The sequence below is a fragment of the Daphnia pulicaria genome, chromosome 6 (assembly GCF_021234035.1).
Source record: "Daphnia pulicaria isolate SC F1-1A chromosome 6, SC_F0-13Bv2, whole genome shotgun sequence".
Taxonomy (NCBI): domain Eukaryota; kingdom Metazoa; phylum Arthropoda; class Branchiopoda; order Diplostraca; family Daphniidae; genus Daphnia; species Daphnia pulicaria.
The window spans coordinates 5,888,106-5,905,817 of NC_060918.1; the positions used below are offsets into that span (position 1 = coordinate 5,888,106).

Genomic DNA, 17,712 nt, shown 5'->3' on the forward strand with positions numbered 1-17,712 from the left:
GTCTAGGGGGAAAACGGGAGATAGCGTCCAAAGGAAAGGGATTAGGTTCTACCCCTAAGGCTGAAAGGGACCGAAAAACCCACGCTTTTGCGAAAATAATGCATATACATAAAATCTCTCTCTTTCTTGTACATACTCGTTTGTGGTCAAAGAACTTCCAAGGAACTTGAAGCTGATTTTTGAGAGTTGACTAGGGAGCATATCCGTTAATGTGAAACCTAAATGAGATAATTACAAAAGCAGAGAGCCTGAATATACGCTACAAGTGATATTGATATCACATTCAACAATTTTTCCTTTTAGAAAGCCAACAAAATATCCCCTCCAAGTAGTGAAGCTTCAGACTCTGAAACGGATTTACCAGTTCGTACAGGCCGGGATACGGCTTCCAGCCTTACTCACTTACTAACAGCAATTCTTCACTGGGTGAACTTGAATATTTTTCCGTAGGAGATCATGCAAATGCAATTATTTACAATTTTATTGGCGTCATGAAGTTCATTTTCATAATTTCATTGTTTAGGCTGATACTCATTTAAAACCTGATTGGGATTTCGTCAAAGAGTGTGAGAAGAAGGCTAGGGAGGAGGTGGCGAAGCTTATTACCAAAATATTTTTAAAAAAAATCCAGATCACTGCATCAACCCCCCCCCCCGACCTGGATCAAGCGAAATCAAGTCTACACGGGGCCTTTATATTGGAGGTAATGTTCATTGGCTTTATTGTAAGTTATTTGAAGGGAAAAGAGTTGTATCTTTCGAACAAGCGAATGATTAACTTGACAAAATAATACTACTTATTTGGGCTAACGTTCCCATCTGCTTTTCAAATCAAGTTAGAACATTTTACGAGAACTAAAGTAATGTGTGTCTCAATTTGGCTGCCTCTTTTATAAATAAAACAAAAACATCACATCCTTTTCACTTTCTCTTTAGCATTTAGGTTGACAAAAACCTGTCCTTGTTTCTGTTCGTGCATGAGAGAGACAGATTCACCCCGTGCAACGTACCTTAACAGGTAAAATGTGATTTTTTAGTATCAAAATATAACACTATACTCATCAATAAAGACTTCATGTGACACATCACAGTATATTACAGTATTACGCTGCCTTCAAATGTGTTGGTGTGCTCTCCGCATTCGAGGTCTTTATACGTTTCCCAATGAGATTTACTATAAGATGCTGGATGTAATTATCTACAATCGCCAAGCATTATGACAATACTATCATAAAGAATGTAACTGTGATAATTTCACGATGTAAAAACCTAACACTATGACAAACATTAAATTATTAGCCAACGACTGTCACCAGGAGTTGCAAAGCCAGGTGACTTTATGCAGATTCTTTTTATTTCAATTATAACAAATTTGATTTATATATATATTGCATTCTCAGCCTTATTGGATCATTCTGTGATATTTTTACTTTATAATTATTTTTGATTGACTTATGTTTTGCCTTTCATTTCATCAGGCAAACAGTGTGACGAATTGGTGAATTCATCGAAACGACCACATTTCCCATTCCCAACCAATGACCAACATCAGGACTTGAATTGTCAGGTGACTTTAAGCCGATTTCTTTTATTTCAATTACAACAAGTTAGATGTATACAATTTTTGCATTCTCAATTTCTTAGCCTGTAGCGTATCACCTCAGAGACTTCGTTCCAGCTTCCAGTCAACGACTGGTATCAGGAGTTGAATTGCCAGGTAAAATTTTTCCCATTCCATTTATTTCCATTCGAACAAGTCCATAGTATGTTTCATAGCATGCTTTGAATTCAAAAGTAGTTGTTTTCGACAGTTTTCTAACGAAATATATCCTTCCTTACTGTAGTGATTAGTGTATTCAAATTCAAACATTCACGTTAATGGTTTGTGTCCCAACATGATATTAAGATTACTGCCAAACATCATTGTTAGTTATTCATCTGTTCATGTAAATTTTCTTAATTTTATTGATAAACGTAAGTTCGTATTCGTGTATGTATTTTGCATTTTGCGTCAGCCTGTAATGTATCATCGAAGTGACTTTCGGCATTCGACTGGCATCAGGACTTTAATTGCCAGTTACACTTATTGTCAATTTATTTCATTTAAATCAAACACAGAACGATTTAAATATATTTTGAATTCAGTAGGCTGTAGTGTATAATCAAAAAGACTGAATTTCCCTCTACCAGCCTAAGACTGCCACCAGGGCTTTAATTGTCACGTAAGATATTTCTGATTCTATTTTTATCCATTAGAACAAGTCCGTATCAGGGTTTTAGGTCGCTTTGAAATAGTGGTCGATTACAACGATTTTTCGGTGAAATATATCCTGGCTTTCTTAATGTTAGATTTGAGGTTCAAATCACGATCAAAACGGAATCTTATTTAATTTCTTTGATTAAGACTTCATAGTCCTTTCATTATTTATTTGTTATTTTTAACTATTAATCATGTACACTCTATATACACTCACTTTCTATACAAAAGATGAAATGTGACGTTTAGTTTGGCAGAACATAGCTTAATTTTAATAATAAAATTCCTGCCATCGAGAAGCAATAGTGAATAACTTGTGCTACGTGACTTGCGTCGACAGGCTACTGGTTTAACACGAGTAAGAGTTATCAGCTTCTGCTGATGTAAAGAGCATTTTACTTTAAAGCATTTTTTTTATAAGCTCGATGTAGTTCAGAGCCTAAATATCTATAATTCACCATGGAATGACTTTGAAAGAAACTTATGAATTAATGTTTAGAAGAAAAATTTGGGGTTCAAAATACGTGAATCGATTTACTTATTTTCTTCTTTTATTTTATTCAATTAATCAAGTTTTTGAGGGGAGGAGGGGGGGTACAGGATAGAATTTATAACATTTTGTTAAATTTAAATTAGATGTTGAAATATTTTTCAAATTTCATAATTTATCATATTTCAATAAATTTTGAAAATAGTTCTAACGCTAAAAATGTCAATGTGATTTCAATTTTTCCTTCTCCTTGAGTTTTTCTAATATGACGTCTAGCTGTCGGTGGAGCGGCAAGGGAGAGGCACATTTAAACATAAGACGGCGGAAATGCAAATGTAAATGGACGGAGAAAACAGGCATTTCTTCATGGCCTTTATCGACCAGAGGTTGAGTCACGATGCCGTAAGCCACCGACGGCGGTTGTCAGCTAGATTTCCACTGTCACTCAACCTGAGCGAAAAGAATCCAGACTGACTGTTATTTCCAAAACAGGTCAAATCTGGAACAAAGTGCAAAAGTCATTGAATTCGGCATTCAATAGGTGTGGGGTTGTTCTTGTAAAGCCATAGCTACTCAATGGACTAGTTCAACAAATCAGAGTCCAAAAGTGACTCACCCCTCAGGCGATGGGCTCTCAAATGGACACCAACAACGACTATTGGAAATTCGTTGGGCGTTTATCAATACACCAATTTCCACGTAAACGGAGAATGAATAGAGAAAAAATAGGTGTGAGAAATCGTGGTGGCGTCATCGTAAAAAATGTCAAGGTTATCTGATAGGTTATAATTTCTGATAAACGGATTTAAGCAAAATGTTGCTGCTCGTAAATCTTTAGCTAATTTAATCATACATATATATGTTTAAAATCAATAGAAATTTTTAAAAAGTTATTTTGAAAATTGATACGAATTCTCGGTACGACGAATTCCAAATATCCGGCATGTTTGTTTGTTTTCGTTTTAAATTGTTGTTCTTCTTCATCACTTGAAAGCACTGATGTCCATTTGACCTTGAAAAAAGGAGGTAGGGACTGAGTAAACGAAAGCACGGGTGAGATTGGAAAGCTCAGGCTTGAACTAGTTCTGACATGCAAGTTTTGAAGGGAAATTTTTATCTTTACCCTAGTCGACTGGATGGACTAGCTCAGAAGTGATACTCCTACGTAACACAAAACAATAAGTTTACAAACATGACAGAAGGGGTGAACTATATTTATGAAATAACGTGTAGTAATGTCTGTCTCCCAGTTCATCTCCCTGAAAATCCGAAAGGCAACAACTGATATTACATTCTCCATTTGAATGACACAAGCGCCACTTTTGACATTAAAAACAAAACAAACAATCAGCACGACAATGCATTTGAGAAAAACTAGAACAGGATAGTGGCGAATAAAAATAAAAAAATGAAATAAAACAGAGGGGCCAGCTACTCTTGCAATTTAAGTCTTTACTTCTCTGGGAACAGAGACTCGAGATCGGCTGTCGGCCCGGCAGGATTTTCAGCTAGATTCTGGCTTCCGCCACGATCACCAGAAGGATCCCGAGGAACGCTGCATCCAGTGTTGGTTACCAAACTCGCCGATACTCTAACTGAGGGAACCTCAGAACGCTGACTCACAAGCGCCGGACTAGTAAAAATACTTCTACAATGTTTTACTGCTAGCCCTGCACTGGTTCGGGAGGACAGGACAATTACCGACACACAATAGACGAATTCTATTGGACGATCCGGCCAAAGAAAGGGCCGGGAAAACGAACGAGGTGTCGACATTCTTCGGAATCATTGTCGACATGGAGAATTTCATCGTTACAGCCGGTTCACGACTGGCGTTGCGGAGGTGAGTCATTCGACTGCAATTAATCACCCGGCGATTTCTCCAGAACTCTATTCCGTCATCAGGAGCTTTTACGTAGGAGTTCGGTAGTTAACAAACAATTTTGACGCAACCCAAAAGCCACCTTTTTCCGAATTTTACTCGTACGCGTTGGTTTATAGACAGAATCGAATATGTTGACGAGCAGCAAAAACCGCCTTGGCGTTCCAATTTTTCTAAAACCTGAGCAACATCCCCGCTTCAGACGTTTTGATGCTTGAGGGACTCGGTGGCAAACGGCAAGCTCCCACATAGGTTCCGGGACTGCAAAAGAACTGAAGGGGACGGGAAACCATTTTCCATTGGAGTGGATCGAATGGCACGCAAGGTGACCTGAAGTGAACGACCATCCTTAATGCACTTGATGAACGCACTTTGGACAGTCTGAACAACACGTTCAGTCATTCCCTTCAACTTTGGATAAAACGGGCTCGAGATGAGGTTTGCTGGCCGACATTTCAACCACGCAGGGCCCACCGCCAACAAGTAATCCACCGCCAACAATTAATCCTTCCCCGCGAGCTGAACAAAATCGGTGGCGACACGTTGGAAGGGGTATTCCGGAATTTCTGCTTGATAGAATGATTGGGCCGGATTGTTATGACGTCGTTCCTGACAGATGGTGTAACCAGCAACTAAATTGCGGATTTGTTCGGTGTACCCTGGCCAATAAATAACCGATTTTGCTTTTTCTAAACACTTTATTTCTCCAAAATTACCGTCTTGAATCTGTTGCAGCATGTCCTGCATAAGGGTAAACGGAACAACACCTGTTAGCAGCGAAGGAGAAGGCCACCTGCAGTTGATAGATCCGCTTTCTCCGGCAAAAACGGTTTTGCAGGTACATGACAATCTCGTTTGTGTTCGGGCCAACCATTCTCTGTTAAACCGATCACTAATTGCAGAGTTGAATCTTCCTTCGTTGCTGCAGCATAATTTTCTTTAACTGTTGACCCCGGAAATGCATAGTTGACAACCGCGTGAACGTGTTCTTCTTCATGGCACGGTGACCAATCAGTAGAATACTCCCGTGGTTGCGGGGCTCTGCTTAACGTATCAGCAAGTAAAGTTCTTTCCTGTGCTTATACTGGAGCTATAATAACTATAGGTCTGAAGTTGCAGACGCATGCGCTGAATTTTCGGTGTACATAAGCCAATCGAATTATCAACAAGACCAACGAGAGGTTTGTGATCTGTCTCGACAATCACCCGGTTCCCATGCACGTAATGGTGAAAATTTTGCATCCCAAATTGCACCGCTAGCAAGTCTTTTTCGATTTGAGCGTACCAGGGCTGCGTCTCCGGTATTGTCCTTGACGCAAATTCGACAGGTTGGCCTGCTTGAAGTAAAACTGCTCTTACTCCAAAAGAGGATGCGTCAACTGAAACTGTCACTGGCATAGCGGGATAAAATAATCGGTAAATATCCCACTAGATCCTTAACGGACTGAAAAATTTGAGCACTTCCGCTGTCCCTGACCCACTCCAATTTTTAAAAAGTCTACTAACGGAATAGTGACTGACGACAGATTTTTGCAGAATTTTGACAAATAGGGTGCCATCCCCAGTAAACGTTGAAGATCTCCATACGGAACTGTAAGCCAGTTCTGTGCTAGAAATAGCTACGAAGTTAGGGGTATTTAGCTAGGAATTTTCAGTTCAAATTTTTAAATTCCACATTGGGAATTTTATGGTAGTTTTGGCTTTTTTTATAGGTAAAATTAGCTTAAAATCTTAGATTGGAGGTAGCATGAAATTTATTGGCTTTATGACCTTATTAAATAAAGAACTGAAAAAAATATATTTTCACACCAAATCATTGTATTTAAATTATACGCTTCTTAAGTAAAAAAGGAAGCAGAGCGCCGGTGGTGTATATAAACGACACTAATTTTCCGGCCTACGCCAGCTGATAGAGGTTGTAAACCGTAAATGAAGTCTTCTGCAGTCTCTTATTTCAGAAACTCGGGAAACGAATAAATCTGGGAAAATTCGAAAATAATTCAGATCATCATGAAAAACTCACAGTTAATTTATGAAAGGGTATTGTATACACGGTTTGAAAATAAAAATTCCTTCTAGAAAATTAAATATATAAAAAGCAATATGAAAAACAAGTTTGGCCCATTAGATAACACGGTGGGCGTCGGAGTGATCCGATACTTTTGGAGCCATTTTTAGAGGCCTAACCCATGAACGAAAAAATCTGAAAAAAATTCAGACAAAACATAAGAGATTAAATGACATAAATTCCAAGTTTTGTGAATTTATGTCATTTTTTCACTTTTTGCCACCCGAAAAACCAACTAGGAAAATACACGCCACCTTATGGAACGGCGTGGGGTGATCCCATACTTATGGAGGAGACTGTATATAATAATTTAACTCATTTAATCGTTTCAGTGGCGCACTTGACCAAATTTTTCGAAGTCTCATTCTCTCTCAATCGTATTATATAAAGGTATAAATAGCATACAATATGTAATAATATGAAAACCTGAAATATAGCAATAAAGTTATATGATGCGTGCTAAGTAGGTTTACAGTGTAACTTGATCACTCTCATATTGTTGACCCTATACACAAATATATCGTGTACAAATTATTTAGCATTATTGATACATTTAGGTATACTATAGCGCAATCAGTTTATTTCAAATTGAATTGATCAAATTGATCACTATTTGATCATTGTTGAGTGTAGTTAAGTGTATTTTTCTACCTGTATTCAACTTTGGTTTTACTAAATTTAAAATTACCATAATTCGCCACATTCAAGTACTTTCATAAAAACGACTCGGGCCCATGACAAAATAAATGAAAAGGTCAAAGGAATGAAGAAATCAAGAAACAGAAAAAAACGAGGTCGGTAGATTCCTGACCTTTTCAGTTTTTCCTTTTCTTCTTTGTTTAAGTAAACGGACAGGGAGGTGCGACCCAGACAGGGTGATAGACTAAATATTTTCTCAAATTTTCAATCTTGCATAAGGGGTTGTAGGAATGAAAAACGTCTAGGTTGAAAGCTGACCTCGACCGGCCAAATGAAGCTTTTCCTACCCTACTTGTGTCCAGCGAGATTACAAACACGCTAAAGGCTAGCGGGATCAAAATTCTTTGTTAAGCCTTACATAGAAGACGTTTTCCAGATATATCGAGGGAAAAAATTGCCAAGCCCTAGAGCAATATACCCGTTTTCAAAACCCAGCCTTTCTTACAAAACTTTAACCCCCAACCCTAAAAAAATCGAAGTAAAAGGCCGGTAATCTGCCAACCTCATTTTTTTTTTTCGTTAGGTAAAGACACCTAACGCTAGAAATTGACTTTTCTGCTTCCTTTGTCGAAAAGCCCGAGTCGTTTTTATGAAAGGTACTGTACAGTATCCTGCACGTTAACTGGGACAGCCGCTAGGTGGTTCTTACGAGTATCCTGCGTAAAACCCCTAGCGGCTGTCCCAGTTTCCGTGCAGGATTCTGTACATACAGAAACTATAGTTTAATGGAATACGCATACTAAATTACAAATTACTGTAGTGAACTATAACAAATGAATAGTTCACTACAGTACTTTTTTATTAGGGTGCTTGGACACCTTCCTTGGAAAAGGCAGGTTTTGCAGGATTATTTGTCTTATCAGTGGGTGCCTTCTTTCCGGTTAGGCTGTGTTTTGACATGAATTTCCTATCCCACAGCTCTTCCATGATAATATTTATCATTTTTCTCATCTCCCTGTGTACATATGTAACAACTAGAGTTATCCTTTATAAAACAAACAATCCTGAAAAAAACTCACCTTTTTTAACATGCCTTCCCATACGAAATCGCGGTTGTTAACGCATTTTGATGAATCGTTGTCTCTTAATCTTCGTGAAGCTTCACTAGGTTAGTTCTTCTACCACTTTCACTTCTTTTTAACTGAACACGTGATTGTTGAGCATTTACTTGACTAATTTTCAAGGTTTCCAAAATGGTGTGTACTAGAACCAACCCTTCATTAAGACCTAATATGATCGAAATAGTCAAGATAACAATAAAAGTGTGAAGAGTTTCAAAGAGAAAACTTACTTTTTGGCCAAGGCTGCAAATTCTATTCTTTCAGGGAGTTTTTTTCTTCTTATTGTAAGCGAAGAATAGTGGTATCTTTTTCGAAAATTTTGCGATTGCAATCTCTCTCAATTTTTAGCTCAACGGTAGAATCTCGAATTTGCTCGATGAGGAACGAGATTTGATTTTGAAGCACATCGATTTTATCCTTGTATTCACAACCGCTATGCAACTCAGCATAAACTGGCTCCGTCGCTTGTTCATCCTTAAACGGAAAATAAAAATAAATAAGCACATAATTCTTACAATCATGTTGTTTTTACCAGCACACGCTTTGAGTTTTCTTTTGTTGTGGAACTTGTGCTGGGGGGAGGGGGTGTCAAACATGTTGACGTCTAAAGAAGTCAGAATCTGAGAGTCAGAATTCTTTGCCAATGCTTTCTTGCTTCTTGTTGGTGTGACAAATTTTTCTTGCTGTGATTTGAATTTCTCTGAAAATAAAAATCAATGGTTATTGTAAGATACTATTAGATGTTTTTCCATAAAAAAATTTGATGTGGTGTTACCCACTGATTCGACATACTGATTAGCACGTTTTCTCTTCGCTAGAGGAAAAGGTGGAGTAGGAGGAATCACATCTTCGTCCTCTGATTCTGAAGTTGAATTTCGTTTCTGGTCATCTTCATGATGAAGGCTACTGTCAGCTGATTCATCAGCGTTGTCTTCATCTCCCCCAGTGATAAACTGACAACCTAACCCCTCCATGTCTATTTCGAAGATGTTCATGGTCTTCCTAGTAACTGTGTAGCAGGTTAGAGTACGATGTATTAAATAATAAGAAAAACATTGGTACTACCTGTTGATGAGTTTTCAGCTGGCAAGTTAAGTGGTGGAGAGGGAGATTTCTGGCCAGTGCCATGTTTTTAAGTTGCAGATGATTTGGGAGCTGACTTTTTGGCTACTGTCTTTTGTACACTGATATGGGAGTTTTCATCATGGCATCTCTTACTGACACCACCACATATTTGTCCTCTGCACGACAAAATATTTATGAAAAAGAACACATGATGATGTAATATTAAGTTGTATTACCTGAACACGTGATAACTTTGCATGATCTAATTTCATGTTGAACTGGGGATCTAGATTTGGTAGTCGAGTCAACTGAGAGGCTCCAAACAGGATTGATGTGAAACTTAGGTCAACTAAATAGTACATAGATATTTAGAACAATAAGAATAAGTAATAAAAAGCTATATGCTTATTTGATTCCGATAACTCTTTTTTTCCTAACAAAAACTCTTAATTTCTCGAGCTGATCCAGGAAACTCTGGCCACGGAAATGTTTTGGCACTGCTATGGCCTCCAATATATGTGCCAATGGACAATTCCTCATTTTGAGTGAAAGTTACAAGTATGTAGACCACAGCACTGTTAAAAAGGGTATCATTTAGTTGGGGTTGACAACCACCGAAAATAGGTGAATGTACGAAATTGTGAATCTTTTCGCCAATTTCGGGGTTTTACGCACCAATCTAATATTTTTCAAATTTAGTGCAAATATTTGGGGCAAATAACCCCGAACTTTTTGGGCATGGCCGGAAATTTTGGGAGTGCATACTTGGGTCATAGATTTTAGTTATTAGCAAGGCAATCCCGCCGGAAACCGGCAGAGACATGTTGACGAAGTTCGGTTTTTCTCTAAACTATGCAGCAGCGGTAGAATTATTTCAAGTCTATCTAATAGTTATTAGTTTATCCATTAGTATTTGCAATCTACTTGTCAAGTAGATCAATTTTCATTTAAACTTATATCACATTTTCCAACTTGAACCTTTTAAAGCATGCATCCTTTTGCTTACAAATTATACCAATTTCGTGTTACGATACGATACCAACGATACTCAGTTGCCGAGAATTTAGGGCGTTTAACCCCGAAAAAGTAGGGAAGTTTTTTTACAGTGTGGGTTTATAACAAGCGTATGGTCAATCCACGCCGATCCGTCAGATCATGGGCGTGGTTAAGTCACCAATTTGTTTTTTTTTTATTTGAATAGTGGATTCATATCTTTATGAAACACTTATTTCCAAAAATTCAGTGTTTTTGGACCAAATTGCGAGATATCGCAAAATAAAAATCGTTTTTTTTTTTCATTTTGCCATAGAGGATTTTTACCGGTGTTTTTTTAATTTGTTTATTTTTTGTCCCTATCATTTCATTTCATAAGAAATATACAAGTTTTTAACCAATTTTTCACTAGCTTTCGTTTGGTTCTATTTATTTTAATAAAAAATCATTTCGAAGTATAGTAATTGAACTTTAAAGTGCATAAAAGCTTCATTGTTCAAAAATCGAAAGCAAAAATCTGCTACTTTCGGAGAGTAGGGGAGAGGGGGCTAGTACGCAGGTGGGGTAAGTTGGCATTTTGCTATTTAGACCCCTTACAGACCAAAACAAATCAAGCCTTTTACACCAAATATGAAAGACAACACCCAGATTGCTCCTACAACATTTCAAAAGTATACGACTTCCCCAACAGGAGTTACAGCAAAAAGAAAAAAAAAACGGCAAAAAGTTCTTTTTTTGCCTCTCAGCACTTTTTATTTTTCTAATAGTATAAAACTCTAAGAGTGCCAGAAAACCCAAGCAAAAAATAATTAATGTTTGTCTTATTTTTAAAAGAAACCCGACATTTCTACATTAAAAAGTTATTTCGTTATCAATTTATTTGTTCGAAAAGCACCCTGTGGGGTTAGTTGTCAGTAATTTTGAGGGGCATGTTGGCATACAGATTTCTCACGAGATGCTGAGTTGCAAGTTTTCAAAATTCGACCTAGAAATTTTGGAGCAATGGAGAATCGTCAGCTGCCTACTTACCCGTAGGTGGGGCAAGTTGGCAGACTTTTTTTGCAATTTTTCTCAATTTCACAATTTCTTTTACATTTAATTTATCGCATTATGATACTTTCGTGTGTACACGAAAGTTAATCGCAAATAAATCATTAGTGATATGCGTGCAAACATGGAGCTAGATCAAACGCGAAATATTTGACTTAATTATTTTTCGTGTTGCGAGCCGCCTAAAACAGCGGACGGGCGACGCTTAAATAGTGGACGTATCCGCGATAAGCGCTAAATAACGGACTGGCGAGCGCTAGTCGTCCGACCAGTCACAGCAATCGTTTTTTCTTGTCGCGCCCCTTAATTAAATTTAGTGTGATGCGCGTTAAGTAGCGTAAATTATTTACTTTAGCGGTTTCGTTTTTCGTAAATAATATTATGAAATGAATTGCCAAATTTAGCGTATCGTGCGCCCATATCCTCCGTTCGTAGTACGTTTCATTACATTTTCAATAGTAGTAGGAGCCGAGCTAGAACATCCCCACTTCTTCCAAGATGATAGTGATAGCGCTCCCGTTCCCTAGCTATATTAAGGGGGCGAGTGAATGAACAATTTATCAAGGTGGCTGCTTTTTTAACAGCTAAAATTCGAGATTAAATTTTAAATTTAAAAATGGAATTGGTAGAATTATTTATTAATTTTTCCCGTCGTCACGTTTGTGGTTCTTTTCCTCGTGTATTTTCGTTAAATTGGTTTGATTCTTGTTTGATATGAATTTTATCGATTTATAAATGTTTAGTTCATGATTGATAAGTATGTCATCGATTCAATTATGTTTAATCAATTAATAGAGGAAGTGACTGTCGCGAATCCCCCCCTCCCTGTTTTGTGAACACACTTTTTTTTTCACAAAACAGAGGGGGTACGCGTCAGTCACTTCTTCTATACGAATAACATGGTTGATTTCTTGATAAAAACGTGTGAATTGGTAGGTTTAATAGGGGAAAGAATTATAGATTTGCCGTATGAAAGCAAAGACGACAACCCATACCAGCCGGTACACGGCAACTTCATTTAAATTCCGGTTTGCATCTTATTTAACAGCCAAGGTCCGGTTTTCGAGCATTTCGAGAACGATTATTTGAACTTTGTCACTAGATGGGTCTGGACATCGGACTCAATTTGACGCTTTAACTAGTCCTGATTCCAATAGGCGCGGCCTTTATTTATGGGGTTGTTCTTGACTTCTGGCAAAGCAGAACAAAACAGATTCGGCGGGAAACATATCAACTGTGACGATTAACACCGGACACGGTGAAATTACTAGGTACGTAGAACGGTAAAACAATAAAACATGAATAGATCAAAATATTACAGAAGTTATATTAATTGATCTTTGCTGTCCCTTTGAACTGGCCATTCTATTTCTCAGTTCTGAAAATGAATAGTCGATTTAAAAACGATATAGTTATGACCTTCAAACTGAACGGCCTGACAGTTAGATCGTGAGTAAATGTTATTTTTTAGTTTGTTGTTAAGAATACGAATTACTGTTACTGATGATACATATTTGAAAAGATTAACCTAAAAGGCTCAATCAGTTAGTAGTTCTGAAATAGAAAAGCAAAAAGAACAGCTTAGCTAGCTTAAAAGTAAACAAAACAGTGTTAAATCTGCAATTTTTATTAAACTTCTATTTCAGTTATTTAGCTTACAGTTTACCATTTTGTTTTGTGTTATTTCAGGGAAGCTACCAAATATATTATTGGTTTGCTTACACCCTTACACAAAGATGAGCAAGTTCAATGGCTTGAGAAGTTGATTGATGTGATACAAAAACAAGGTCTGTTGAACAGCACAACTGTTGAAAAATCTCATGTTGAAAGAGCTGCTAAGGTATAATCTCTTGATTTAAAAAAATATTTGTTTTGCTTATTTTTATTTAATCCAACAGGAGTGTTGCCAAAATGAGTTTGATGAAACAACAGTTTTATTAAATGTAATATCTGCTTTTGATGTTCCCAAATTTGTCTACAACACTGAAAGAAAGAAGTACCTTTCTTTTGATGCACCTCATTCCATAAACTTGTTTGGTGATCCAAGAGATAAGTCTGAAATGTTTCGCCATCGATATGCCATTCTCCATCAAAGGTTGTAATTAATTATATTGAAACCATCCACTTAATAATAGTCACAAACTCTTTGTCATTCCAGGACTTCTCGTCATAGTCTTTTCACTCCATCTGTGTTAGGGTCAGGTTCAACTGCTTCTCAAAATAAATATCAACTGCAACCAATTGAATATTTGCTGGGAATGTCAACTAAACTTACCAATCTTGTGGTACTTGGAATGTTAACTTATTTAACAGAGGGCAAACTGCATTTAGAAGACATGACTGGATCTGTGCCTATCTCATTGAAAGATACTGTAACTATTGTTATTTATTTTTTTCTGTGAATGCATATTTGATATTCACAAAAAAATGTTTTTCCAATTGAAATATGAAATCCTCTATTCTTTAGAATTTCCATGGTGGACTCTTTACTGAAAACTGCTTTGTTCTGGGACAAGGCTATTTCCAAGATGGAGTATTTCACATTGAACATTTGGGGATGCCTCCACCTGAACCAGCTAAAATCACTAGGTACGTGCAGTTTAAAGTAAAAATCCTCACAGTATTAATATTCATTAATTCAACATTACAGAACTTATTTTGGAAACACAAACTTTTTTGGTGGTTCAAGTACATCAACTTTAAAAGTTTCTGTCAAACTAAAAGCGATAGAAGAACAAAATCCGGATGCTATGATGGTTTTTCTTTCTGATGTGTGGCTGGATCAAACTAGAGTATATAATTTTAGACAAGTCTAATTAACTTTAAAAATGACAACAGTTTTTTGTTTAAATAGGTTATGGAGAAGTTACGAATACTTTTCGCTGGGTACTGTGAAGATCCACCAATATGCTTTGTGTTAATGGGCAATTTTCTATCGGGCACTACGTGCAACACTTCTTCTGGTCACTTGCGCCAGTTATTTAAATCGCTCGCTGAAATGATAAAAGAATTTCCTAATCTCGTTGAGCAAACGCGCTTTATTTTTGTTCCGGGGCCATCTGATTCAGGATTTTGTAATATATTGCCCAGGTTAAAATTTATTTTAAATTGTAGTTATCTGTATTTTCAGATTTTTTCATTTACTGTTGCTGAAGATATTTACTTGTTATTTTTCGGTTTCGAAGTAATTTTAACTTTTCTTTTAGGCCTCCTCTTGCGGAAGTGATCCGGGCAGAATTTGTGCAAAGAATTCCAAGTGGTATATTTACTACCAATCCTTGTCGAATTCAATATGGAACAAAAGAAATTGTAGTTCTGCGCGAAGATATTTTGACTAAAATGTGTCGCAATGCTATTAATTTCCCTTCTGATGATATTCCCCAACAGGTATGCCAAGTTTTTGCTAATTTAAACTACAAGTTACTAAATTTTCCTGTTTTTCTAGTTTGCGAAAACGTTGACATCGCAGGGACACTTGTGTCCTCTTCCTGGGGAGATCTGCCCTGTCTATTGGCCATACGATCATGCACTGTATCTGTATCCCTTACCTGATGTGGTGGTTGTTGGTGATCGTCTTGGTGGTTTCACAGCTCAAAATATGGATTGCGTCATTTTTAACCCAGTAAGATATTTGGTTTAGGAAAATTCAAAGTATTATGGATATTCTATAGATAGCTAACTGTAATATTAATAGGGACCATTTTCCCGCAACAACTTCAATTTCAAAGTGTACATCCCAATACGGTCCCAAGTGGAAGACAGTGAAATCGGTGATACTTAAATAAATATGCATTGCCTGAAATTCAAATGCTACGGATTTTTTCAAATAAAAATAGAATGATATCTTTTACTTACGTCTCCCGATAATTTATTTACTTTTACCACACTCTTCCTTTATTCAAACAAATCATCATAATAAATTTAAAGTAAGCAAAATTGTAAACATACAGCCATAGTAATAATGAGGTTTATGTAGGACTGCAAAGAAATTCAACTGATGATTGTAATATTGGAACCAAGTAAATAATTCACCTTTACAATGTAATTGACGACCAAAACGAATAATTCTCGATTTTTTTTTATTAAGTTTAAAAACAAGGGCTTAATATGTAAGGGGGGAAAATGGCTGTACACGAGCCTCGCACCTCCGTATAGTGACAAGGAGAATCCATTTAACATGACGTTAAACCAGATTTCATCGTTTATGTTGACGTATATACTCTTGATCAAGGCGGCAAATCATTGCAAGCAATTTCATTCATTCACTTGGTTTCATTTTTTCTTACAGCGCCTTAAAAGTAATGCAACATGAATCACTGGGAAACGTTGGATGATATGGATAACTTACATTCCCGATTAAATCGTATTCTGGCTTCTTCTCTTTCTTTTGCATCAAAATACCAGACAGTTATGGCATATCGGGTGCGAAAGGCTGGTTGGACTTCGTGAGGATTGCGACGGTCTGACCAGAAGAAAACCATCCGATCAAGGATTGGTTCTATGTCCACTACTTGGTTAGCCCAACCTTGGGGGAAAATTCGCAGCAAACCACCAGTAGTCTGCAATAGAATTATTTAAAAATAAAAATTGCTGTTCTCAATTGCAACGCCAAAAAATGTATTACCTTCGCGTCCCAATCCTTGTTGCAATAGTAAGTTGTAGTAATACATCGACCATCACGGTTAGGATTGTCGACGTGTTTCACGTAGTGAGCGCCACTGCCTGGATAACACGCAATCATCGCCTGTACGTTGATTAATTACATAATTTTAAATTGAATTTACATTCTGTGTTAACTTTTACAGCAGCGACCAAGGACTAGCTGAAAAGAAACACCTACTTGTCAACGAAAAAACTAATGCAAACAATAAGCTTGTAGACCCGGATGAAATTTTACTCAAAAAGTAGCAAGTGACTCGCTTACCTTCGTTCTTCCTCCAATTGTCCGCTGCCCCAGCTGACCATTTCCTTTCATTCGGATCGAATTCATGATGATTGTGTCAACTGTAGATATCAGGTGTGCGATATTGACACAATTATTTTCTGATCCATCAACCCAAGTAATTTTATCACTACGGACCTTTTTCGAGGTATCAAGACTAGAGCTTACTGTTTCACCTTCCACAAAGACCCCAGAACTATACATGGATACGACCGAACGATAGATTGCTTCGGCGCGATCTTTACCCATGAAATTATCAACAACACAGATACCATACTTTTCTAGATCGCGAACCACATACTGACATATTTGCGACATCCACTCCACGGAAATACCTTGTAATTGTTCTTTGCATGATAAATTTATGTTTGACGAACGGTGAAGAAACGGAGGATTTTCTGATTGTTGGTGGGAGCTATTTTCATGAGGTGACTGCCACTGTGTTTCAGGGGTAAGACTGCACTCTGGTTCCAAAGTGACAGATCCCATATCAAATATAGTTTTTTCCAAGTTTTTGTTTTTTGGATAAGGGTTTTCAGGTTTCCCTAATATATCTTTTGGGTCTTCTATAGAGTATTGTTGACTACTGCTGCTACATATCTGATTTAACTCTGACTCCTTTTCCTGGTTAATCTCTTTCTTCAATGAAATACACTGAGATGTACCAGAAGCCACTGGCATACTGCAGGCTGCTACGTCAGACAACGACAACTTCTTAGTAGAGCTATTTTCGTCACAATTTACGTTTAACTTGGAAACAATCGACCAGTTTTCTCCACTTTCAATCGTCGACGATTTTTTCTTGTCATCGCTATTCACTATGTCGTTGGCCTTCTCCTTACTGACAGCCGAAGCACACACTAATTTGTGCACTTTCCAGTCCTGTCTTTGATGCTCTTTCGAACAATAAACTGCTGCTCGACACCTAACGCACCTGTAGAGGTGCTCGCCAAGACCACAGAGATTGCAAACCGAACTAGACGAGATGTTCATTTGGTTAGATCACGTACGCCATTCCACTTTCCAAATTCCAATTCATGTAATGTAAAGCAGGCGGGGGTGGGGTTGAGCTATTACAGGCCGTATACCAATTGGTTTTTGTTTCCCTAAACACACAAATTCAAATAATTTCTCGGTGACTGATTATTCCGAGAGCCTGAAATGGTTTCTGAGTAACTTTTTTTTTAAGAAAAAGACAGGGCTATG

At 37.3% G+C, this 17,712-nt stretch overlaps 2 protein-coding genes across 3 annotated transcripts; one reads left to right on the top strand and one right to left on the bottom strand.

The window, feature by feature from the left end:
• The first annotated feature begins 12,729 nt into the window (after positions 1–12,729).
• Positions 12,730–15,414, top strand: LOC124344549 (DNA polymerase epsilon subunit 2-like). Its single transcript, XM_046798113.1, has 11 exons — positions 12,730–12,835; positions 12,941–13,013; positions 13,254–13,404; positions 13,463–13,659; positions 13,723–13,936; positions 14,032–14,153; positions 14,215–14,356; positions 14,419–14,654; positions 14,771–14,951; positions 15,010–15,186; positions 15,259–15,414. Exons 2-11 carry the CDS (start codon positions 12,949–12,951, stop codon positions 15,343–15,345), a joined length of 1,572 nt encoding a protein of 523 aa, XP_046654069.1. The 5' UTR covers positions 12,730–12,835; positions 12,941–12,948; the 3' UTR covers positions 15,346–15,414.
• Positions 15,415–15,549: 135 nt separating this feature from the next.
• LOC124344550 (egl nine homolog 1-like) lies at positions 15,550–17,565 on the bottom strand. 2 transcript variants are annotated; one of them, XM_046798115.1, is made up of 4 exons: positions 16,489–17,565; positions 16,189–16,308; positions 15,913–16,123; positions 15,550–15,855 (listed from the first exon to the last, which is right to left on the bottom strand). In XM_046798115.1, exons 1-4 carry the CDS (start codon positions 17,497–17,499, stop codon positions 15,827–15,829), a joined length of 1,371 nt encoding a protein of 456 aa, XP_046654071.1. In that variant the 5' UTR covers positions 17,500–17,565; the 3' UTR covers positions 15,550–15,826. The 2 variants fall into 2 exon arrangements, with proteins under 2 accessions (XP_046654071.1, XP_046654070.1); XM_046798114.1 differs by having other exon boundaries at positions 15,550–16,123.
• Between the last annotated feature and the right edge of the window lie 147 nt (positions 17,566–17,712).